Consider the following 27,113-nt stretch of genomic DNA (forward strand, 5'->3'; position numbering starts at 1 on the left):
AGAAGAATATGTTTGAAATGCTCCAATTTCTCCACTTGGCACTCCATTTTCTAGCGTCCACAGCTCCACCCACTATCTTCATATGACTATTTGCAAACGAAAATAGCATTAGTGAACTAAAAATAAAAAATGACGATCGATAAATAAACTCATGGCAACCGAAATACCAATATGCAAAACAGAAACACTATGGATCTATGCACCAACCAAACATGTTGGTGTTGTTAAGATAGAACTATAAGATATTTTCATGGTCTGTACCCTACTTATACATCAGTAAGTCTTTAAAAAGTATGCTGTTAATAAAATTGAAAAAGAGTTATCGAACTTTGTGTTTTCTAGGTTTGATTGTTGATGCTTTGGCAACACATCCACGTGAATTACAGTAGCACGGTCCCAAAACATTGCCATGATTTTTGTCAGCAAGGGAAGCTGGGCTGATTTTGTCTTCTTTCGTGAATGCAGGTGTGCTACTACAATGACTGCATATTCATTTCTGGCTCGATATCGAAGTTGCATCATCTGCAATGGTCCGTGACAAGAAGGCCTCTCCATTGCCCTCAGACTGCTCCAATAATTGAGATGACGAGGTTTTTTATATGTTGTGGTTTGTTTTGAGCATTTGCGGAGGAGAACTTTGAATATCCAAGAGACTCTGTTACTGCACACACACTTAGGCAATACTCATTGACAGCCATAGAGCCTACTGTCGAGTTATGATACGTCATTCTGCACGAATGACGACATTTGCCTGATTCACCATGTCGCACACGTGCAGAAAAGGAACATCAAATTTGAAGCATGTAAAGTAAATTTTTCTATATATTACGTCGTTGGTGCGTAGGTTCATAGCGTTTTTGTTTCGTATGGTGGTATTCCGGTTGCTGTGGGTTTATTTATCGAATTTAATTTTTTATTTGTAGTTCACTGTTGCTGTTTGAGTTTACATATTGTCATTTTGTCATTTGGAGATAGTGAGTGGAATTGTGGACGCTAAAATATGGAGTCCCAAGTGCAGAAATCGGAACATTCGTGACATGTACTTCTGTTTGAATTCAGTGCAGGGATGATAAAAGCGGAGGCAGCCAGAAACATGTACGCTGCATATGGGGATAATGTCATCGGACACAGCACGAGAGGAACATGGTTTTCTCGTTTTAAGAAGGATCGTTGTGATATTAGTGACCCTCCACGTTGAGGAAGACCTTTAGGGTTTGATGAAGATTGTTTAAACGCATTAATCCACAATGACCCACGTCAGTGGAGTCGATAGCTGGCAGACGTGATGAATCGTGACATTTGTGTGCAGAGGGGGAGCCTCAAAACTCGAGTGTATGGATATCACGTTTTAAGCCAAAATCACCAAATGTGCATCTCTACTTGCTCGTGATCAATTTTCTTGTCAACAACAACGACCACTCTTATCCCGTGCCGTTACTGGAGATGGGAAATGGTGTCTTTACACAAGGATAAGGCAGGAATGATTGAGCTCAAACAAAGCAGCAACTCCCCATACAAAGACCTGTGCGCATCCACAAAAGATAATGTTAAGCAAATGGTGGAACAGCGACGGTGCAGTGTACTAAGAGTTACTTCTCTGAGGTCACTGCTGACATTTACTGTCAACAACTGGGACGTCTTGCAGCCGCAATTCGAGAACAACGACCAGGAAAATTGCGTGCAGTGACGCTACTCCACCATAACGTCCTCTCCCCTCCCCCCCAAATAGTGCTAGACTGACAAAAACCACTATACGGGAGTTGGGGTGTCATTCGGCAGCCAACAGATTCATCTGAACTTGTGGCATCAGAATTTCACATTTTTTAGCTCTCTGTCGAACATAGTTTGCAAATCAACCATGAACATGTGATTTATTGTGATTCTTCAGTTTCTCCCGACGTATTTGTTGGTCTAACAGTCCGCAGGCGTACAAGGTCGAAGTCGTTGTCGAGAACACCACAGGTTAACTCGACTAACGTATTCCAGATAGTCAGCGGTCGCAAAGCACTGTTCGTCCTAGAATCATGTGATGGAGTACGAGCGCAGCAGGAACTTGGAACAGACTTTCAAATACTGGGACAGAGGCCACAGAAGTTCGCACCAGGAACGATCTCATTAGGCGAGATTGCGGCTGTAATCTTAGGAAGGTTTCGGAAGCAGTTTAATTAAGAAGACTCTCGGCAAACAAATCGGCCTGGCGACCAGGGCGGACAGAAAACTTACATCAATGCTGCCGACGCGCAGCTGCGGGCACGGACCGCGGTCGGAGCTGTCTGCGGGGGCAGGGGCTACTGGTCGGCCGCGCGCCCTCAGGAGCTCAGGTCGCCACCACACCAGACGATGGCGACGTGTGTGAGCCCGAAGTGTTGTGCCCGTTGGACGCTATGAACTGTCAGTACACTCGTAGACTGCTCTACCATCTTATTTATTTAGAAATATTCTTCTGTTCCTTGTATTTCCCACGCTCACGAACATTCCTTGATGTGGTCCTACAGAATGAACAGTGCACGCAAGCTAATCTAATTGAAATGCCTTACAGCTCATGAATCTTCTGATAGCCGGCACGGAGACGACGGCCGTGACCGTCAGCTACACCCTGGCTCTGCTGGCCCTCCACCCCGAGTGGCAGGATGCAGCCCACCAGGAGCTGAAGGACGTCTTTGGCGAGGGTGACGACTACCTGCGGGCACCCAGCCTTGCAGACCTACGCAGACTCAGGGTGCTGGAGAGCATCATCAAGGTGAGCCGCTATCCACTGGCTGTCTGTGCGCTCGCAAGGCATGCTACTTTACCGTATGTGGACCGACATAGTAGGACCCCCTATTCTACACTTACTGGCGCTTGGAACACCGACCGGTACACTTTAGAAATAATATATGTTTCAGTCTACAATCGCAATCTTTTATTCTGCCAACTGGCTACCAGTTTCGATAAAATGTGTCATCTTCAGGCCAACCCCCAGCACAGAGTCATCCTGCCCACTTCCAAAGTAGATGCATCAAATACTGAATACACTGACGTGACAAAATCCATGAGATATCGATAGGCACACAAACAGATGGCGGTAGTATCACGCACACGCGACGGAAAATAACAGACTTTGAACACATAATGGTAGTTGGAGTTAGACACACTGTGCATTTCATTTCAGAAACCGTTCGGGAATTCAATATCCCGAGATCCACAGTGTCAAGTGTGACCTGACAATACCAAATTTCAGGCATTACCTCTCACTGCAGACAAAGCAGTGCCCAACAGTATTCACTTAACGACCGAGAGAGGGGACTTTTGCATAGAGGCATCAGTTCTAACAAAGCAGCGCTGTGCGAAATAACCGCAGAAATCAATGTGGGATGTACGATGACTGTATCCTCTACGACAGTCTGGCGAAAATTGGCGTTAATGGGCTGTGGCAGCAGACGATCGACGCGAATGCCTTTACTGACAGCACGTCATTGACTGCAGTGCCTCTTCTGGGCTCGTGACGGTATCAGTTGGATCCCAGACCATAGGAAAACAGTGGCCCTGTTAGGTGAGTCCCGACTTCATTTGGTAACAACTGATGCTAGACTTGGAGTGCAGCACAGATCCCATGAAGTGAGGGACCCAAGTTTTCAACGTGGCACTGTGCAAGATGGTGGTGGCTTCTCAACGGTGTTGGCTCTTTTAACACCTAATGGTTTGGCTCCACTGGTCCAACTGAATCGATAATTGACTGGAAATGGTTATGTTTGGCTACCTGTTCCTAAACAATGATTTAATTTTTATGCATGACAATGCGCCATTTCACCAGATCACAACTCTTCGCGATTGGTTTGGAGAACATTCTGGACAGTTCAGGTGGATGATTTGGTCACCGAGATCGCCTGACATGAATCCCATCGAACATTTATGGGACACAATCGAAAGATCAGTTCACGCACAAACTCCTGCACTGGCAACACCTTCACAATTATGGATGTCTATAGAGGCAGCATGGCTCATTATTTCTGCAGGGGACTTCCAACAACATGTTGAATTCGTGTCACAAGTCGAGCTGCTGCACTACACTGAGCAAAAGGCACTCTGACACCACACTAGGAGATAACCTATGACTTGTTCATCTCAGCGTATACACTTGGAAAGTGATTGTGACGACTGCATGCCAGGGGATCCCCTGAGGAGGTACTCCGTAAAGAAACCAGTTGCCAGAGTCCAAAATAAGAACTGCTAGTGTAGACTGAAATCCCTGGACTATCAGGACAGAGCAGGTAAGGTTACATTTGTGGAAAGTGGGTACAAAAAAAGTTGCTGTCAACACTCAACATATAAATTATATTACTTAAAACACAATAACGTAAGTAAGAATTAAAAACTCTAGAGGTTTTAACGAAAGAGCTCCTTGATTTGATTTAATTCGGCTGAAAGCCACATACTTAAATCCAGGGCCCAAGGCGTAAGCAAGGAATTGAGGTACAGGAGTCCTTCTGGAAGTTTCACTTCTTTCAAAAAAATCTTTTTTTACTTAAAAAAAAGAGGCTGAAGGCCACACATTAAGCAAGAACAGTGTTACAGCTTAAGGCCAAAACAAAGATTTTCAATGTTAATTCTAATTAAGCCGAAAACTCGGCTGAAGGCCGCATATCAACAAAACAATTTAACGGTTTAGCAAGAAGAGCTTTCAATTTAAAAAGGCTGAGGGCCTTAGCTCAAAATATTTCATGTAACACTCGGCTGAAGGCCTCATACTAAAGAATAACAATGTTATGACTTAAGGGCAAGACCAAGATATTGAAATTTAGCTTCAGAGAGATTAAAACTCGGCTGAAGCCCGCTCACACCATGCAGAAAACAATTTTACGGTTTAAGGCCTAAAAGAACAGCCTTGCAATTTAAATAAGCTAAAACTCGGCTGAAGGCCACAAAGTACCTAAAAATAAAAGGAAATCACTATGTAAAACGGAAGGAGCGGCGAACAGAAGGTTCCAAGGGTCGGCCTGGGAAGTAACACTAACGCACGCTTAGGTGAGACAGGCAGCCCGACCGACAAGCTCTTAATCGGAAGGCAACGCAAACAAGGGACAGTTCACGACCGAACGACAATCTGACCGATTTCCAACGGTCAGATCCAGCCGCACCGGTAATGGAAAATATGGCCGATGAAGAGTTAATCGAGGTACCAATAACTTCGAACTGGTTCTCACAAAGATCAAGGCATCAAACATCACTCAAGATGAGTTTAAAAGAACCCAAAAACACAAGTCACAACTGTCAAGTCACTAGCAGAGGCTGAAACTTCTAGGCAAGAAAACACACGACTTGTTATCACACATGTCATGGACTGAGAAAACAACAGTGCAGAAATAACGAACAAATCTTAACAGTCAAGTTTTAAGAATGGGTAACTAATAACTCAACTTGAGGATCCTGCTACGGAAGAAAGCGAAAAGTCGCTCACACAGATAGCGCCTCCAGATGCAACAGCACGTGCTCTCTGCCAAAAGCCCCGGCCTGGCTTCGCGCTGTGGAGACTGCGTCGAGTCGAGGCTCCCCCGGCTGACCGCTGACCGGGCAGTGCCAGTCGAGGCTCGCCCTGCTGACTGCTGACTGCTGACAGGACAGCACGAGTCGAGGCTGCGTACTCAGTTGGGCCGTGCAGGCTTGGTACACGCCTCTGGTCGCCGGTGCACGTTACCGGGCAGTGCCACGAGTGATGGGTCGAATATTACCCTATTCTCGGAGCATATAGAGACGGTGCTCTGCAGCGCGATGTCGTGGTGTGGGTGAAAACAGGAAAATTTTGCGCGCAAGCTTCACAATCAGCGACGCTTTGCAGCACGCTCGCAAATGAGCGCACAAGCGAACTGACTAACCTAGCATCGAGTGTACGCCATCTTTCTCCCAGACCAGAATTATCCAAACAAAGGCAGCGACATTAGGCAGCACGAGATTTCGCACGGGACGGAGTCGCCACTCGGAATGCGCCAGATTGACTCTTATACCAGACGAGTTTTGTGCAGGTTTTGTTTATTTCGGTATTTCTGAACAATAAGTGCACTTTAAGCTGTAACTTAGATAAGCGGTACTAGTAATGTCTGTTTTGCATTGTTATAGAACCTATATTTTTCAAGATTTTAAACATGGCTGCAGCAGCAACTGTTAAAATTCTTCACAATAAAGGATGACAGCCAAAAACAGTTGCAGGATAATTTTTTTTTTTAGAGATTTTCAAGTATCTGTCTCTAAAAGATGGTTTTGTTCTTAACGAACAGGTGCAGCTTCGAAACAAAAATTTTTTAGACAGTTTCAAACCCCTCATTGCCTTAATGTAATATAGTCTGGCTGACTAGTAGTTATTTTCTTGCTTGTTGATGCCGGTGAAATGCACTTTTCCTGTCTTGTTGGGATTCTACGTATTGTGATGTTTGTGAGTTATGTATTTCAATGTGTATGTGTGGTTAAATGACTACTATGTTTTATTCATAATGACAGATGGTTTCGTTTTATTATAACATTTTGGTTGTTTCGCTAGTATGTATTTCACTGCCTACGTTACGCGAGACTCTCGCGCATTACACTAGTGCCCTCTCTCGTTAGATGTTCCAAGCGCAAGCTTTATCCGTTTGACACTAGGACACAGTTAAATTGGTTCTATATTTCTGTTTTACATAAATGTCTTTAATTGGCCTGATACGTTTTATTTATTAAGACAGAGTCTGAATTAACACAACCTTTAATAATTTTTGATGCGCTTATGTATGTATTCATGGATTTTAATATGCGCGAGTCTGGCACATGCAAGTGCCCTCTCTCGGCGAAACCATCTGCCCTAGTGCTTTCACACTCGTGTCTCAATAGTTCATAGGCGAAGTAATGGTGCTAAACTGTTCGCTTTGACCCTGTGCCCATTACACATGTTGTACAAATGGAGATGATGTGTTAATTACTGACGACGCCTTTGGCATAGTTGTTTTATTATTCTCCATTGCATGATGTAATTTTAGTAAGTACTAAAGATTTTGTGCCTGTATTACTTTGGTAATTTCACCGTTACTTCAGCTTCTGTGTCTCACTTTCGTTGATATGGCTTTTCTAATGAATGTGTATTTCTGTTCAGGAAGTTTTACTTCTGATGAAGGTATATTTACATGTACCGAAACCTTGGTCAAGAATTTTAATAAAAAAAAAATTTATCCTGCAACTGTTTTTGGCTGTCATCCTTTATTGTGAAGACCTATATTTTTAATAAATTTCATGTATGGTACCAACGCACAGTACAAAGATCGAACTATGCTCGTCTACTAACCTATAATTTATTTTAGTAGTGCCAATAAGAAAGCAGTGTGTAATTTAGTAAGTAATAGAAGCAGTTTATATGTAGAAATACACACATCAAAAAACGTTTTGCATCACCCCAGGTCCCAGAACTCCTGAAGATAGATGTTGACTGTGGATATTGTATCACAGTCACAGTCTCTTTGACTGTTCAGAGGTGTCACGAAACCCGCCCAAAGATGTAAACAACCATGCATGAGCAGCGCCTATTAGACGGAGGGGGTCCGACAGCCCATCAGTTCCAGTCATTGCACCAGGAAGGAGGTATACAGCTAGTGTTGTCTGTAGTTCAACCATGCCTAGACCGTCAATAACGCAGTTCGATCACGTCCACATTGTGCCAGGAAGTGGCACAAGGGAAGTGTTCAGGCGTCTCGGTGTGAACCAAAGCGATGTTGTTCGGACATGGAGATACAGAGAGACAGGAACTGTCGATGACATGCCACGCTCAGGCCGCCCAACTGCAGTGCGTGACTGCTACCTATGGATTATGGCTCGGAGGAACCCTGACAGCAACACACCCATGTTGAATAATGCTTTTTGTGAAGCCACAGGACGTCGTGTTACGACTCAGTGTGCAATAGACTGCATGATGTGCAACATCACTCCTGACGTCCATGGCGAGATCCTCTTTGCAACCACGACACCATGCAGCGCGGTACAGATGGGCCCAACAGCACGCCAAATGGACTGCTCAGGATTGTCATCACGTTCTCTTCACTGATGAGTGTCGCATATGCCTTCAACCAGACAATCGTCGGAGACGTGTTTGGAGGCAACCTGGTAAGGCTGAACGCCATAGACACACTGTCCAGCGAGTGCAGCAAGGTGGAAGTTCCTTGATGTTTAGGGGTGGCATTATATGGGGCCGACGTACGCCGCTGGTAGCCATGAAAGGCGCCGTAACGGCTGTGCGATACGTGAATGCCATTCTCCGACCAATAGTGCAAACATATTGGCGGCATATTGGCGAGGCGTTCGTCTTCATGGACGACAATTCGCGCCCCCTTCAGGAAAGCCCACAATGCAAAAAATTAGACGTCAAAGCCCGCATAGTACTGGCAGATGTAGTAGAAGACATAGGCACAACAAAAGGAAAGTTGCTGTACGCATCAATAACTATCAACCAGCGGGTGTCACAGAAAGGACCCGCGAAATCAATATGAACGCAATGCCAATGCGCAATAGGAGTCGGCCATACAAAGAAGCGCTGGCGGGGAGCAGATTGATGCTCCGCGCAAGAGCGACAATTAGCAAGCAAATTCTCAATTTGTTTATCAATGCCATTGTCAGTTCGCAGCGGTTGTATACAGACAAGTTGTGACGTTGCGCAAAGTAACGTCGAACAAGTGGATCACGAAACTGCGTCGGCGATGGAGGCCATTGAGTACGAATACACTGCAAAAGAATCTGCAAAGAAGCATCGGCGACTGTCGCTGAAGCTATGCGATGAAAATCCACCGGAAAACCATCAGCTAATTCCTTATCTTGCCAATCAATGAACAAGCAGGACAGTTCGGAAGAATCAACCACTTCGTCAGGACCGACAGGTAGACGAGACAAAGCATCAGCATTGCCATGCTGGGCCGTAGGCCGAAACAAGATTTCGCAATTGTAGTTAGACAAAAAGGAAGACCAACATTGAAACTTTTGTGTCGTACGGGCTGGAACTGGCTTTGACGGGTGAAACAACGACGTCAAAGGGTTATGGTCGGTGACCAATTAGAACTTGCGACCGTACAAAAAATCATGAAACTTTGTCACTCCATAGACAGTAGCTAACGCTTCTTTCTCGATTTGAGAATAGTTTCGCTGGGTAGAATTGAGCAACTTAGACGCAAAAGCTATCGTGCGATGGACATAATTAATGCGGTGCGAGAGAACCGCTCCGATGCCGTGAGAAGATGCATCGACAGCCAAAACAACTGGTTTGGAGGGATCAAAAGGAATCAAACAGCGATCACTCAATAAAGCAGACTTGAGCTTGTGGAAAGCAGCGTCACATTCTGAAGACCAAACAAAAGGAATGTTCTTACGCCGAAGGCGCAGCAAATGCGGTGCAGTCTTTGCTGCATTTGGTATAAACCGAATATAGTATGAAATTTTGCCCAACACAGACTGAAGTTCTTTCAAGTTCCTGGGTGCTGCAAGGTCTCTAATCGCACTGAGATGTGGCGGTGAGGGGTGGATACCCTGTCCGTTGATCATATGTCCTAAATACTGAATCTCAGTTTGAAAAAATTTGCACTTGTCTCTGTTACACTTTAGCCCTGCCTGCAAAAGTACAGTAAACAAGGCACGCAAATTCTGCAAATGTTCGTCAGGGGTGCGACCTGATACAACCATATCGTCCAGATAATTGGCACAACCAGGGACAGTGGCACACAACTGCAGCAAATAAGACTGAAAAATAGCAGGAGCCGAAGCGCAACCGAACGGAACTCGGCGAATTTTGAACAAGCCAAGGTGGGTGTGGATCAAAAAATAGCACTTCGACTGTTCGCCTAGCGAAATCTGGAAGTATGCGTCCCGCAAATCAACTGTGGGAAAGAATTTTCCCGCACCAAGCTTATCAAAAATGTCTTCAGGATGCGGTAAGGGAAATGTAGCTACCACTGTCTTGGGATTTACTGTAGACTTAAAGTCAGCACAAATGCGGAGATGACCATTTGGTTTCTTCACACACACTGTAGGCGAAGCCCATGGCGAAGCAAAAACAGGGTCAATCACACCACTGTCTTGCAAATGCTTAAGTTCAGCAGCTACGGCGTCGCGCAGTGCGTGCGGTACCGGCCGTGCGCGCCGGAAAATAGGCATGGCATTGTCTTTAACTATAATATAAGTCTGTGGCACAACAACGGCCCTCAGAAAAGAGTTCAGCAAAATCATAACATAGTGCGACGACATTGTCTGCATGATCACTGGTGTTGATGCAAAGTACATTGTCCTGAATTACAAGGCCAAAAAGTTCAAATGCGTCCATGCCAAAAATGTTCGTAGCATCACTAGAGCGGAGCACATGGAAAGACACTGCACGGGTTGTTGCACCATATGTTGCTTGCAAACTACACATGCCGAGCACTGATATTTCCTGTCCAGTAAAAGCAGTCAGCGTGGAATGCGAACGACGAAGCGGGGGCGAACCAAGCAAGTCATACGTTGATTTGTTCAGTGAAGAAACTGACGCACCAGTGTCCAGCTGCATGCGAACAGAATGTCCAAGAATGTTCAAAGTCACAAAAAGTTTCCTCGCATGGCGCTGAATGCGAGAGGAAGTGTCTGGCAAGACGTGATTCACACGACGAGCTGTAGAAGCACGTGAAGCAGAAGGCTTTCAATAAATGGCATTAACGTCCATAGGCTGATGTGAATCATGATCACGACGGTTTCTGTTGCAGTGACACCCACGCATGTCACGCGAACGGGAGACAGGTTGTGAATTAGAGTTTCTCTTAGTACACACAGCTTGCACATGTCCTTTCTTACTACAAAAATAACACTGTGCTTGATGGGATGGGCAACTGTCCCGTGGGTGGACAGGAAAGCTGTTCGGACATGATTTCAGTTTCTGAGTAGGTGTCTGGCTGGGAACTTGATTAGTGGTGCGCGAGCGGCGCGGCATGGCGTGCCGTGCTGTGGCCGGGCGGGAGGGCACGTGTTGTGCCGCACTAACAGTACACACACCCGGGGTCACGTCGAAGCGGAAGTAGCCATGTCTAATGTATCTTGTCTGTCTAGCAAGTCCACTACTTCCTGAAAAGACGGGTTTTTAAATATGAGGATTTGCTTGCGGATGCGGTGATCTGCCACATTCTGCTCAATAGCGTCTTTAATCATATCTGCATATGAGCGTCCACATGAACAATTAAAGTCACAAACAGAAGTTAGTCCCTGAAGGTCCGCTAACGATGATTTATGTGACTGAGTAGGACCACGCCGAAGACGAAAGAATTTGTAGCGTGCAGCTACCACATTTACACTGTCACGGAAGTGGGAGTTCAAAGCATCAATCACTTCATCGTAAGTTTTAGTTTCTGGGCGGCTGGTGCGAAACAATTTTACGAGCACACAATTTTACAAAACCCGCATTAGCAATGAAAAAGGCAAGCCGCGCTGTACCTGGTATGTTGTACGCTGCGAAGTGTGCCTCGAGCTGGGCAATGTATTCTGGCCAGCGTTCATTGTCAGGATTGAAGGCACGAAATGGCGGCGCCAGAGGCGTCGTAGGCGGTGGTACAGGCGGAGACGCCGGAGGTGTCGAAGCAACTGCAGTTTGTCGTGTACCCAGGCCATTTACGGCAGCAAGCAGTTGCATCATTTGTTGAGCCTGAAAACGTACAAGATCGGACAGCGACGCGTGTTCCTGTGGCGAATCCATGGTTGATACAAATGAAAGTCTTAGAGTGAAGGGCGGAAACACTAGCCCACGTAGTCACATTGGGCTAGCAGGAAGAGAAAGCAGTACCGAGAAAAAAAAAAAAAAAAAAAAAGAGATAAGAGGAGAGGGAAAAAAATTGAGTACCTGCTCGTCGCCAGTTTTTATATCCCGCCTGGAAGGCGGCGCGATGGTCTGCTCCTGTAAACTGAAGGGTAGGCCGAATGTAGGAAGCGAGTAGGAGCAGGTGAGGTAAAGATCTCGGTACTGCTTTTAACGTAAAAGTACATTTAACAGAGAATAATAGTCAATGACATACGTAACTTTTTGTAAAGATGAGCCCGTACGTACGAAGCCGGATGTATCAAAGCTAACAGTTCTAGTAGTAGGACAAACTATCATTCATGGCTAGCTAGGTAGCCCCCAATGAAGTAGAAGCTAAGTTGCTTGGCCGTCTGCTCTTGATCAAATGGGCAGACTCTGGAGCGGCGCTCGTAGAGCTGCACAGCGCCGGCTGGAGGGCGCTGTCGTCGGTGTCTGTGTTGTAGTTCCAACCTACTGACTTGCACCTACGCCGTGGCATCGTAGCTATCGATACCACAGTAACAGCAGTTGCAAGATGGCTTCCGTAAGATGCAGCTAGGAAGAACTAAGGTAACCTAGAAGCAATTTGTCTCATTCGTGTTTAACCCATTAGTGCCTAGATTTCTCCAAAATGATCAGTGCTCACACAAACAGACACACACACACACACACACACACAGGTATGCATTTTACACCAACAAGTCACCTTTCGGTCGCGTTACTTCTCTTTGCCTCAGCTGACAACTTCTTAGCAGCAAGGCGGTGGTAAATAACATTGTGACTCTTGGGTAAACATCGCGTTTTATATGTCGACGACGTATTTTTGAAGATATTTTCAGCAATATTAGAGCACTGCGAAACTAGCCAAGTACCATAGACATCCCTCACTGATTTTTATTTACTCTTTCAATTTATAGGAGTGGGTCAGAAACAAAGGGGTATGAGTACACTTCTTCTAGTACTGATAAAACTTCAGTTAAAGTTCACAAGGTTTCGGAATTCTAATGAGATTTCCAGATGGAAATTCAATGTTTTTGTATATTAGACACAAAACTACTTTCTAGCATTTTCTGTTTGCATGTTGGAATAACATGTTAACATAAATGATCAGTTTTGTACCACAAATCGTGGAAGTTTATATGCACCTTTATCCCTTTGCTTACAGAATATTGCGATTTAAGAAAAATCTGACTTACACTTTCTCTATAATGCTTTATCATAGGTTGTTATCATTTCAGTTATCATAAAGTTGCTATTTAGAGCTATAATAAAACATTTAGGTAATGCTACATTAATACCATGCCTTTTATGGCTACTATAGAGAAGCAAAATAACAAAGAGTACTGTTTACTGCATTATCCCATAATTGAACATATTTCCCATCGGTTTGGTCACTTCCTTCTCTCACGTATCATAAATAAGTTATTTTGATAACATGCTACATCAAAAATCAATACAAGACGATATCAATGTACCTGTTTCGTGACACCTTGTAATCAGTTTTCTTTTTCATCATTGGTGAGCAGCAAAGATTGGAGTTTCGCTTGTATCCCTTTGCCACAATTTTAGATGCCTTACCATGCTCTGGATGCACTTATCTCATTTTTATGGGAAAAGTCACTTTTACCTTTTTGCTTCTGATATCCTGATATGGCTCTTAGGAACCGTCTTTACAAAACATTATTGTATTTTCTGTATTATAATTTCTTATCATTATTTGTTCTTTGTGCATCTTTACTTTCAAATCATAAATCAAAATTTTAAAAGGGCACTCCCAAACAACCACCAGCCGATTTTCTTAGACCAGGAGTATCAACATTACCCAATAACGTGATATACATTGCAAAGAAGTTTGAACTCATTTAAGATAAGACAGAATACTAAAACTCTACCCATTATACAGGTATTTCAAAACGAATGACCTGGTTTCAAAACTCCACATTTATTGATAATATCGTAATACAAACACTGGATGAATTTCAAAATATTCACAAAATCTGAAATCTTTACCTACGCTATAGCTAACGCTCTTTGTGTCCACCAGCAGCAGCATAAACAACATCTAGAGGGGACCCCGGGCCACTGTCCTGTATTATTGGCCTGCAAAATACCGAACATGACACCATGAGATTTCCTTGTGGGGATATGTCAAGGAAGTGTGTTCATCTCCCATTTAGTTCTAAAATCATTAGGTGGAGTGGCAATATAACGACTATTCACTTCGGTGTGTAGAATGTATGCGTCTGGCAGTATACCGCCTTACTTTAAGAAAAATATCATCCACACAATTCCGAAGATAGCATGAGCTGACAAGTGCGAGAATTATCGCACAATCAGCTTAACAGCTCATGCATCCAAGTTGCTGGCAAGGATAATATACAGAAGAACGGAAAAGAAAATTGAGGATGTGTTAGTTGAGTATCAGTTTGGCTTTGGGAAAGTTAAAGGCACCAGAGGGGCAATTCTGACGTTGCCATTGATAATGGAAGCAAAACTAAAGAAAAATCAAGACACGTTCATAGGATTTGTCGACCTGGAAAAGCGTAGAATTGTGGAAGATGTTCGAATTTCTGAGAAAAATAGCGGTAAGCTATAGGGAGAGACGGGTAATACACAATGTGTAGAAGAGCCTAGATGCAATAACAAGAGTGGACGACCAGGAACGAAATGCTCGGATTACAAAGGACGTAAGAAAAGACTGTAGTCATTCCCCCTTCTGTTCCATCTGTACATCGAATTAGCAATGATGGAAATAAAAGAAAGGTCCAGGAGTGGAATTAAAAATTCATGGTGAAAGGACATCAATGATACGATTCGCTGATGACATTGCTATCCTGAGTGAATGTGAAGAAAAATTACGTGATCTGCTCGAGTGGTATGGACAGTCTAATGAGTATAGAACAGGGATTGAGAGTAAATCGCAGAAAGACGAAAGTAATGAGAAGTAGCAGGAATGAGAACAGCGAGAAACTTAACATCAGGATTGATGGTCACGAAGTAGATGAAGATAAGGAATTCTGCTACCTAGGCAGCAAAATAACCAATGACGGACGGAACAAGGCGGACATCAAAAGCAGACTAGCAGTGGCAAAGAGGGCATTCCCGGCCAAGAGAAGTCTACTAGTATCAAGCATAGGCCTCAATTTGAGGAAGAAATTTCTGAGAATGTGCGTTTGGAGCACAGCATTGTCTGGTAGTGAGACATGGACTGTGGGAAAACCGGAACAGAAGAGAATCGAAGCATTTGAGATGTGGTGCTACAGACGAATGTGGATTGATAAGGTAAGGAATAAGGAGGTTCTGCACAGAATCGTAGAGGAAAGGAATGTGTGGAAAACACTGGCAAGGAGAAGGACCAGGTTGATAGGACATCTGTTAAGACATCATGGACTGACTTCCATGGTACTAGAGGGCAAAAACTGTAGAGGAAAACAGAGATTGGACTACATCCAGCAGATAATTGAGGACGTAGGTTGAAAGTGCTACTGAGACGAAGAGGTTGGCACAGGAGATAACTTCGTGGCAGGCCGCATGAAACCATTCAGAAGACAGATGACAAGACTTAAAAAAAAAAAACTTGTCAGAAAGCAGAGTATTTAACTCTCGTCTAGATGTTGTTCATGCTACTGCTGGTGCACACATACATCATTTGTAACGATGTAGCTAAGACTTTAAGCTTTTGTGAGTATTTTACAATTCATCCCATGTTTGTACCATATTTTTATCAATAAATATGGAGTATTGAAATCATATCATTCTTCGTGAAACACCCTGTACTTGCAGCAGCTATAATTGCTTTCAGACACGAATATTGGCCATAATATGAATCTGATGCTGACGAATAGCGCTCGCTGCTGAGAGGAATATGTGCAACAGAAATGCTGCAGAGAGTTCGTTGTGCACTGTAGAGCAGATTATTACACATTATTACAGAAAATTTCTAATGTAGGTAACTGTTACTCAGTTAATGAGATTCGAGTGATGTAAATATACTAATTTATCACAGGTTTTCTGCGTGCTGACTCTCCAGCAATAATATTGATCATGTTCGTCATTTGTGTGACTTTGGTTGCAGGATCTGGCTTGCTTGTGGGCTATTGCTATTGATACCTTGTGCGAAATTTCATAAATGCGTTTATTATTATTTTTTATTTAAAATGTTGTCAGTGGCAGGTGTTTCCAGGTTTTTTCTTGTTTATTAATGGGACATAAAGTCTGAATACGTGTTTCACAAGAATTTTCCTCTTTGGCACTGAAGCTGTAAATAAAAGACAAAAGGAGACTGGCAACCACACACACTGCAGCAACGAAACACATCAAGTGTGGCACAGAATCGTTCTAGGAAGGCAACTGATTCGGATGGCCAACAGCACACACCATGGGCAGCTCTGAGGCTGCAGGGAGCAGGGAGCGAGGGCAAGGACGGTCCACCTCCCACCCCTCCCCCTATCGCAACGCATCACTCACAGGCATTCGTCTCAGCTACTGCTATAGTAAGCTTCTGCCCAGCAGTCGGCAGCTGCATTGGGCATTTATGCCCACAGAACATCGTCGTAACCCCACGACGTAATTTAGCGACTGAGTATATACTCGTATTTAACACACCTATAGTAAAAGACTTGTATTACATCCAGAACTAAGGAATTTGTTTACCTGTCCATCTGGTGGTGGAAACACGGTGTAAAACTTGAGATCCTACACTGACGGGAAAAAAATTGTAGCTCAAAGAAGCAGTTGTGTGATATAAAACAAAGTTGGTAGGCGTGTTTCTCCATCTGGAATATGACATCTATTAATATTTTGCTCCCGTCGCATAAGTGTGGCACCAGTACTGCCACTATGAGGCTGCAGATCAGGTTAACTTTAAATACACATTGTAACGGTCGTGAGAGTTATTTACAGTTAAGGTTAGACATAGTGAGATGATGATGGTGAAGAATGCCTTTCAGGCAACAAAGATGGCATTGTCAACAGCTCACTGACTTTGAACGAGGTCGAGTAATAGGGTTGCAAGAACCTCGGTGTTCCTTCTGCAATATTGCTTAAAGGTTTGGCAGGAATGTAGCCACTGTACACGATTCACAAGAAGTCTGCGCTCCGGGCAGTCATGTGGCACTACTGAGGGGAAAGACCATTGTGTTTGGCGTATGGCTCTGGCATATCACACTGCATCTGCAACAGCAATTTGAGCAGCAGTTGACACCACAAACTCACAACAAACTGTTAGAAATCTTCTATTTCAAGGAGAGCCCCGCCGAGGACGCCCTGTAGAACACATTCCACTGGCCGCAAACCACCATCATTTACGACTTCAACGGTGTCAAGCTAGAGTTCGTTGCACAGCAGGGTGGAGGTCTGCTGTGTTTTCTGATGAAAGCTGGTTCTGCCTCGGTGCTAGTGATGGCTGTGTGTTGGTTAGAAGGAGCCTGCAACCAACCTGTCAGCATGCAAGACACACTATACTTGGATTTATGGTCTGAAGTGCGTTTTCGTACGACAGCAGGAGCACTCTCAACGTTATACCATATACCCTGGACTCCAAATATGAGCGTCAAGCGTCAGTCTGATAGTACGACCTGTTGTGCTGCCATTCATGAACAGCATTCCAAGACGTGTTTTCCAAAGGGATAATACTCGCCCTCATATCGTTGTTGCAGCCCAGCATGGTCTCCAGGCTATCGACAGGTAGCCTTGGTCTGCTCATTTACGAGTTGTGTCTGTAATCGAGCACGTATGTGACATCATCCTGCAAAATCTTCAGCGTTATCCACAACCAGCGTTAATCGTTCCTGTATTGACCGACCAAGTACGTCAGGCATGAAATCTCATCCAAAAAATTAAAATTTGGCACCTCCACATACAATGCTTGCATATTTGCATACTTACATTCAATATTCTGTGCTTCCCATCAGGCTACAGACCATTAAATCTATTATTAATGTATCGGCATTTCACATATGCAATCGCTCATCTCGCGCTTACATTAACCTGTGGTCTTGCAATGTTAATCACTTAAACATATTAAGTACACAAATGTATTCTTGACCTTTCATTACTCTACATTAATTATTTTTTTGAGCTGCGATTTTTTTTCGATCAGTGTATCTTCAGTCTCTTCTGGTGTGACCTACAGGAGACACTGAGACTGTTCCCAACGGTCCCAATACTTCCTCGGATGGCCACAGAAGACCTCTGGCTGTCTGGAGGGACTGGACGGAAGGTTTTGGTCCCTGAGGGTACCCTGCTTCTTGTGATGCCCTTCCTCACACACCGCCTGCCGCAGTTTTTCCAGGACCCACAGCAGTTCGACCCTTCGCGCTTCTTGGAGGACCGCGTCGGCAAGGAGCATGCATGCACCTACCTGCCATTTGGGTTGGGAGCGCGCAGCTGCGTGGGTTCCCAATACAGTCGCCTGCAGCTCAAAGTCTACCTGTCAGACATACTGAGGCGCTTCCGCTTCCTGCCATGTAGCCAACGGGAGGATCTGGATGACAGTGCGCTCGCCTTCAGCCTAAACCCTGTCAAGCCAATCAGAGTCTCATGCATTCCTGTGGATGGCCGCAACACATAGAACACCCTTAACATTGGTGATCGTCATATTGGCAAATGCCCTGAGATGGTTTTCATTCCTGGTCCTGAGAATGTCAACACAGTCTCCGTCAGTGACACTGTCAAATGGAGCACAGTCTCCTGCAAGCTTCTGCATGGTTCCAGCACGTTTGGCCACCCTCCTCACGGCTGAAAATTAATATATTCCAGGCCACTATCCTGAGACACTTCACCTTTCTGCTGCACAGCCATTGGGATGATTCGGTGGACAATGTGCTCTCCATCACGCTACAGACCATTTAAGTCTAAACAGCTTAATGGCCTGTAGCTTCATTGATATCTTTCACGCTGTAGTACATCTGTCTACAAATGCTTCTAAACATCCTAAATGTGCATACGTACCTACAACTATCACCATAGTCATCCACCTCCAGAAACTGAACTTATAATAACATTAAAATCAAAATGACACACTCTAAATACATTGGGACCTCTAATAAATTGTTTTTTTACTGGGCATTCCAGTAACTTTAGTTGTAACTGCTCCCAAGATCCTGTATACTGTGAAGTATGATCGATGACAATTTTATCTGCTTGGCTTTGCAGATGTCTGCTAACTTGCGAACATTTTGATTTTTCTGTTTTTGTAAGTTGAATTTTTGGAGCTAATACTTAGATGGCTGTAGAGATAGTCGCTCGCAGCATTTAAAAATCTTTTCAGAGATGTAATGTATTGTCGCCAATAAAGAGATATTTAATGGAAAGGATTACACTGATCTGACTAAAAGCCAAGGGCCTCTGCTGGATTGTAGGACATATGACCACACACCACAGTCCTAGATCTGGAGGTCTTCCTCAACATTTTTTTGCGCTGCTTCCGCTTTTCCTCCAAATTGCTGCTGTGAGAACCTGGAGAACAATGCAGTCTCTATCAGCCACACACCATCCAGATTTTTAGGCCTCCTACGTGCATCTGCAGGGTTCCGGCATATAGAACCATTCGCTGTAATACTGAAGGTCTTTTTGTCAAATATTCCAGAGTGGTTCTGATCTCTCCTGCGTGCCTCTGCACAGGTCCAGCAGCTAAGGACTACCCCTCGCACTGCTGAAGCTGAAGGACTTTCTAGGCAATACACTGAGGTGATTTTTCTTGCTGCTGCACACCTCCTGAGAGAATCTTGAGGACAACGACCTCGCCACCTACACACCATTCAGCTGATCAGTCACCTGCATGCCTCTGCAGGATCACAGCACTGCTGATGATGAATATCCTCCTGGCCAACATCCTGAGGTCGCTGGGAGTACCTGGAGGACAGTCCATTGTCCACCACCCTACACATCATCAAATCGAACAGGTTTTCTTTTGTGTCTGTTCAGAATCTCAGCACATAAGACCACCCTCCAAGCTACTGAAACTGAAGGTGTTCCAGGTGAACATCACGATGGTGTTTCTGCACAGTGTAGGTACTGGACAAGCTTTGGGGACAATGTGCTCTCCATCATCCAACACATCATCCAATCGATCAGTGTGTGCTCTGAGCCTCAGCAAGGCCCTAGTATGTAGGATTATTCGCCACACTGCCAGAGATGGAAGTCCTTCTGTTCCATATCCTGAGGCTTTCCCAGTTCCTCCCACACAGCTTCTGGGAGGACCTGGAGGAAAAGCTCCCCACACGGCAACATACCATCCAGCTGATCAGAGTTTCCTTCCTGTCTGCATGATATCCTATCACATAGGATCAGCTTCCACACAGCTGGAGCTAGTAGTTCTAATATCCTGAGGTTCCCTCGCTTAATTCCACATTCTAGGTGGTTATAATTCAAGTGGAGCTACTCATGGAGGTCTAGTGTGGGCCATGATTATCGTATGGCAGTGAAACATGGTAGATATGTTAACGCCTTAATGAAGAACCAATTTACGCTGGAGAACACATTAGTTCCGATTGTGGGCGCTAGGTCCTGTACACTGTTTGTTCAGAGGTATGAGGTCCACGCTGTCATTTGACAAGCCATAACGTGAGTGAATGGTATGGCTATAGAGAAGGGATTGTGAACTATTAGAGAAAGTGTTTTATGTGAATGGAAATCATTACAGTACTGCATTGAGAGAGTCTTGATGAATGAAAAGTCTCAGGAGAGGTCCGATGCCATTAAATAGTTTAGATGGTAACAATGAAATTCGAAAACATGGATGAGCTTTGCGTGGTACCTAGAAGAGAAAGGCATCCTGTCCCACTGGAAGATACTGATGAGTTTTCTGTTGCTGTTACTGACCAAGCAGCATGTGCCCCAGGTAGCGCTAGTGTTCGTTGAATGTCACGAGAATTATCTATCCCATGGCCAACAATATGGAAATTTTTGTGGTCTATTTTACACTGGTACCTGTACAACGTACAAACGGTGCAGCAACTAAAACGTCATGATCTGCAGCAATGTTCTGAATTTGCTGTTCACTTTGATGAAATGTAGCCAGGCAATATTCTATGGACTGGTGAGGCATATTTTACACTACAGGCTACAGTGAATACACAGAAGTGCCGAATTTTGGGAATTGTTAAACTGTGTTGTGCATGAAGAGCCATTATATTCTCCATACTGATTTATTGATCCATTTCATCTACAGCTGCACAATGTGCAAGAGATATTTGGATTTTTATGTTAATATTAACAGTTTTACATATAATATACCTTTGTACATAATAACACACATTAATATATCAATTAATGATGAATACTTAAATAAATGTTGTTACGCTATATACAGAGAGATAAAATACAAATTTTCTTCTGAATGAGACTACATTGGTTTAGAATAGAAAAATTTGTTTTTGTAGGTATTCATTTACTGTGTAAAAGCAGTGATCAACCAAGTACGACTTCAATTTAGATTTGAAGTGACCAATGTTTTGTATGTGTTTAATGGAATCTGGTAAGGCACCGTATAGCTTGATACTAGGATGGATAAGACCGTTTTGAAATAACTTTGTGTTGGCGCTTTGAACATGTACATCCAATTTTTGTCTTGTACCATAGCTGTGTATTGTGTTATTTTGAGTGATGAGTGGTCTTTTTGTATGTACATTTTGCTTTAAATACATTATATTTTCAAGTATATATATGCAAGGAAGTGACAGGATCATCCTTTTTTGAAACAATGGTCTACATGATTTGCGATTATCTACTCCTTTCATTATTCTTATATTTTTTTTTTAATTTTGAATGTTTTGATGGCATCTCCAGAATTTCCCCAGAACATAATCCCATACCGGAGGTGAGAGTGCACAACTGCATAATATACACACTGAAGGATGTTGTAGCTGGTACAATTTTTCAATGTATATAACACAAAACAAGAAGTACTTAATTTTTTGTTCATTTGCTCAATATGTGCTTTCCATTTCAAGTTGTCTTGTAGATGAAGTCCAAGAAACTTGGTACAGGCTGTTTTGGCAATTGTCTGTCCTTATAGCTCTACATTGGATGATATCAGAGTTTTTGTTTGTGCTGTGTGTATATCCATAGCTACAGTTTTTCCAGTGTTTATTGTCCGCAGCTCGTGGTCGTGCAGTAGCGTTCTCGCTTCCCAGACCCGGGTTCCCGGGTTTGATTCCTGGTGGGGTCAGGGATTTTCTCTGCCTCGTGATGACTGGGTGTTGTGTGATGTCCTTAGGTTGGTTAGGTTTAAGTAGTTCTAAGTTCTAGGGGACTGATGACCATAGATGTTAAGTCCCATAGTGCTCAGAGCCATTTGAACCATTTGTTTTCAGTGTTTATTATTAAGTCATTGTCATCAAAGTAACATGTTAGCTTGTCAGTGGTTTTTTACAAGATTTTCTTCTGAGTTTCCTGTATTTAGAACACTTGTATCATCAGCAAATTGAATTTTTTTGCTGCTGTCATTGCTTATGTTTAGGTCATTTACATAGAGTAAGAACAGAACAGGACCCATTACTGATCCTTGTGGCACTCCATATTTAAAAGTCAGTAGCTTGGAATTATATTTCCTAATGACATTATCCCTTTCCTGATCTATTTCCCCATATTGTTCTCTGTTCGTAAGATAAGAGCTGAGCCAGTTGTTAGCTGTTCCCCTAATGCCAAGATTTTCTAGCTTGTGCAGCAATTCGTCATGATTTATGGTGTCAAATGCCTTTCAAAAATCCAAAAATATGCCCATGGTAAATTTTTTGTTGTCTAATGCTATCAGTGCCTCTAATAGAAAGTAGTTAACTGCTGATTCGGTTGAACGGTTTGCTCTGAATCCATGTTGAGATTCTGACAGAATGCCATTATACTTCTTAAAGTCTGTTAGTCTCTTATTGAAAAGCCTTTCTAATATATTTGAGAAAACAGATAGAAGTGCCAGTGGTCTGTAGTTGAAAATATCATCTTTGTTTCTTTTCTTGCATAATGGCTTTACTTTTACTATTTTCAAACATGAAGGAAAAGTTCCTGTAGCAAAAGATAGGTTACATAGGTAAGTTAAGGGCTCAGTGATAAGTCCCCACATTTCTTTATAATGAACTCAGGTATATCATCTACGCCTGAAGAGTGTTTCACTTTGAGACTTCTTATTGTAACCTGTACTTCTTCTACATTTGTTGGGTACAGAGACATTGATGTGCTTGAGACTTTTTTCTCTGTTACTGTATGCTGTTGTCTATTAGAGGTCTGTTGTAGTAGTTTCTCTGTTACATTTATAAAATAGTTATTAAACATATTAGCTACTTCCTGTGGGTTATTAGTGTTTCCCAAGCCAGCCTTTAACACTATATTATTAACTCTGATTTTGTAAGATTTGGTTTCTTTCTTTACAACTTGCCAGATTGCTTTGGTTCTGTTCTTCTATGTATTTGTCATTGTTTCGTTTCTTTGCCTCCTTTATTATTTTATTTAAGATAGATTTATATTTTTTAAAGTAACTATCAAACTCCTGAGTTGTGTTGTAGCTTCTTGCAATATTTTGAAGCTACCATTTTCTAGCACACGATTTCCTTATACCACTAGTAATCCAGTTGTTGCTTTTAGTGGTTTGGGTTGTTTTGGCTTTCAATGGAAAAGCAAGATCAAAATAATATTTAAAAATATTCATGAATGCCTGAAACTTATGAGAAATATTTTCTGTGCTATACACTAGCTCCCATGATTCTTGTTGGCGATAATTCTGGAATGTTTGTACTGCAGTATTACTGAAAGTTCTGCCCATGTGTGTAGTCTTCCTCATATAATTATAGTATGGATTAGTGTTTACACAAAAGCTTATAGCCTGTGCATGATGGTCTGCCAGTCCAGCTTTAATTACAATTGATTTATATTTTGTTTTGGAGATAATTATTATTTGGTCTATAGTAGTACTAGAATGATTCATTTCATGTGTAGGGGAGTGGATTGTAATCTCCAAATTATTGGCTGTTAATATGTTCATCAGCTCAGATTTTGAATTGCTTAGCTTATTAAAGTTTGCATTTAGATCTCCACATATAAGAACAGTTTTTCGACTTGTTACTACTTTATTTAGTAAAGTATCAAGCCGAGTGTTGAATTTTTTTAGGTGGGTATCTGGAGATCTATTAAACATATTACAATTAACTTGAATGCTGGAATTTCTATGCCTAACATTTCAAAATCTTTCTCAGTGTTTAAGGATTCAACATTGTCTAAGTTATTGAATTTGATATCTTTCTTTATTTATATACAGTTCCCTCCACATGTAAACTGATTTCTACAAGTTTGTGCTGCTAACACATAATCCGTTATTTTCACTGTCTTTAACTTATTTTCTTTTAGCCAGTGTTCAGTTAAGCAAAGTATATTAACATATCTGAGTTCACTCGATAGCAAGATTTCCAGCTCTCTTACTTTATTCCTAAGACTGTATATTCTAATGAAGAAGAGTGACCTGGTGAGATTTTAGGTTTGTTCTGATTGTACTTGGTTGACCACTTATCTTTATTCCTGAATTCAAATTATGTGGGAAATCTTCATCCTCATCTTGAAGTGTGAGTTGGTTTTTCCATTGGTCATAAGAAAATGTCCTAATGGTGAAAAGGGGCAATTCTCCATCTCTTTGGTCATTTTAGTTGTGTGGTCGATGTTGAGGTGGTTTCTGTTTTTGCTGCAAGGACTGCGACTGGAGGTGGTGTTGATAGGTGCACTAGTTATCCTAATTTGGTCTTGAGGCTTTCTGGGAATAAAAAATCTTGTAAATGACACGGTCGCCTTACATTTCTTCTCACTGGAATTGCTGAACTTCCTCCTGTTGCTGAGGTGGTACTAGTTGATTGTTGGTGTTCACTGATTCATGTAAAATTAGATGTCCTTGGTGATAATTTTGAGACTGGATCTTCTGATGTCCTTATTGAGTTTCCTGTGGGGTACTGCTTCTGCTTTCCAGTGCCCAGTTCTTCTTGTTGTATCTTGAATATCTTCGGTTGTGGAACTTGGTTCAGTTGCTTTTTTTGGGTTAGATGCTTTTGCCAGTATCATAGCCTGGTTTAGTTGATGGTAGTTTTGTTTCTTCTTTGAGTGATGAAGATGTAGTACAATTCTTTTTTGCGACTCCTCGGTTAACTTTCATAACTATCGAGTTGGATAAGTCCGTTTTTGCTGCTGATTTTTCTTGTGTTTTCATTGTCATGTTTGCTGAAAGGTCTTCACATTGTATGTATTCACATGGTATTTGCAGATTGGCACCTAATGCTAGCTGTAAATGTCTACATAATTTCTCTTTCCCTTCCATTCGCAAGTGAAATCCATGCTTTGTATAATCGCTTCTACTGAGGAATGTATTAACGTCCATTACCATTACATGCTCATAATTTTTGGCAGTGCTCACTGAGAATTCGTTTGCAGTATAGATTCTGTTGTTCAGTTTTGGTACATCTTATCTGTACGGAATTGTGCACATGATAACTTTTGTGTGTATTGTCTTATGAAGAGAATCTGTCAAGGCACGCCTGAAATTTCTTTAGGATATCGTTTGTCCCACCTAGAATGATTCCACTGTCATTTTTCGTATATTCTTTCGTCTTCCCGTCTATGTTACAAACCACGTCCTTTAACTGTGCGTTATGTTTTATAACAGAAGAGATGTAGTGTTTATGATTTTGAGAACTGATAATAATTTTTGCACAGTGACGACCATGGCTGTCAGAAAGAATTAATACGTTCTGTCTCTTGTTTTCACTGTGTATCATTTTTTTGTGGCACTGGTCGACCGCTTTTTTTACACTTTTCATTTGTATTAACGCTGTTGGTTTTATCAGGGCACTTCATAACACAAGTATTTTTGCTTCTGATCCATTCATTCTGCTTTCCTTACTCACTGTTTACAGTTTTTGTAGGTTTTGTTTTGATTGGTGAACTCGATTTCAGATAACCTAACAATTCAGTATTTTCATTTCGAAGTTTCCTTAGGTCATTCTTTAAAGTGTTAATCGCTGCTTGCATACTTATGATGCACTCTTTTAAATGTTCAATATCTGCTACACATTTTTACATGGCATATTTTCACTTTCAACGGCTGTATTTCCGTGTGGTAGAACATTGCGCACATCACACTCGTGAGCCATTTCATTTGACTTCATATACATACCAGTAGTTCACTATTTCTAGAACGGATTTCCGGACACTTGGAGTTATAATATAACGCACAATGCATTTACAATTGCAGTATTCACTGATTTTTACGTATGTCGTACATTTTTCGTTCAATTTTCGTTTATATTTGTAGAGCTAACATACTCGCAGTTTGCACTTCCCGCCATTGTGTGAAATGTGTGTGTATTTTCCATGCGTTCTTCTTTGAAGAGAACACAGCCAGAGGGCCTGTCAAGTGTACTGTGACGTCTGTAAGTTGTCGAAACCTCCTTTAACAGGTGATTTCTGCTTTGGAAGAGCGCAACTGCATGGCAATCACTGTTTTCATGCAAAAAGAGGCAACACCTATGCCCCTTGCCCAGTGAAACGCAACCTTCCACGAATGTGTGATACCTAGAGGTTCTCCAGGTGCACGGCTTGCAAGATCACGTGATCTGATTCCATGTGAATTTTGGCTCTGGGGATACATAAAAGAAGACATTCGGACTCTACCTGATCTGAAGGTGAGTACGCAAAACGCAAAACACATTCTCCCGATTGCAACGGAACTGTTGCGAGCAACTGTTGATCACGTCGTTTTATGTATTCAGCATCTCGTCGACATATTACGGTAGTGGCATTTTATAATAAAATCAACATTACGCCTTTCTCTCTTACTTCACATGTTCTGTCGTCGTCGTAACTGCCGTCTGCGTCACGTCTGCTGTGCAGCGAGCTACGTTAATTTAAGTATTAACTGTATTTTTCTTACTTGTCACTTCTTCTTCCGTGTGTTTTTGCTTCTAGGAAGCTTTAATTGTCGAGTGCTAGTAATAGTGTTCCATAGATTTCGTGTTTGTTTTGAATAGTCAGAGAGAGTCCCTTTAGTCAGCCACAGTGCCAGTAGTGCTAGTGTTTTTTTGAATACAGTCCAGAGACAGGTAGTGCTATTTTCATTGTTTTCTACAAGAAGTGTCTAGTAACCACAGTTTAGTCAACTATCAGCCGCCTTTACTGAATCAGCAGTCTAGTTAAAAGTTGATTAACTCTCTACAGTAAATTGATTTCTTAGGATGGTTAGAATGTGTGACTGCTGTGTACGAACGCAGGAGGATCTGGCCACTGTTCGCGAAGAGCTGAACGTGTTGATAGCCGCGGTCAGCCGTCTTCAGGCTGCTGCCTCGGAGTGTAGCGGCAGTGGAGAGCCTGGTGC

The 27,113-nt window shown here is 42.6% G+C and overlaps 1 protein-coding gene across 3 annotated transcripts in view; it reads left to right on the top strand.

Annotated features, from left to right (window-relative positions):
* LOC126198470 (cytochrome P450 4C1-like) overlaps positions 1–21,434 on the top strand; it is a 130,184-nt gene extending 108,750 nt beyond the window's left edge. For all 3 annotated transcript variants that reach the window (XM_049934816.1, XM_049934818.1, XM_049934817.1), the window contains 2 exons: positions 2,540–2,740; positions 17,907–21,434. In XM_049934816.1, coding sequence (XP_049790773.1) covers positions 2,540–2,740; positions 17,907–18,344 — 639 coding nt within the window. In that variant the 3' untranslated portion in view covers positions 18,345–21,434. The remainder of the gene's footprint in view (positions 1–2,539; positions 2,741–17,906) is intronic.
* Positions 21,435–27,113: the final 5,679 nt, after the last annotated feature.

The sequence above is a fragment of the Schistocerca nitens genome, chromosome 8, assembly GCF_023898315.1.
Source record: "Schistocerca nitens isolate TAMUIC-IGC-003100 chromosome 8, iqSchNite1.1, whole genome shotgun sequence".
Lineage (NCBI taxonomy): Eukaryota > Metazoa > Arthropoda > Insecta > Orthoptera > Acrididae > Schistocerca > Schistocerca nitens.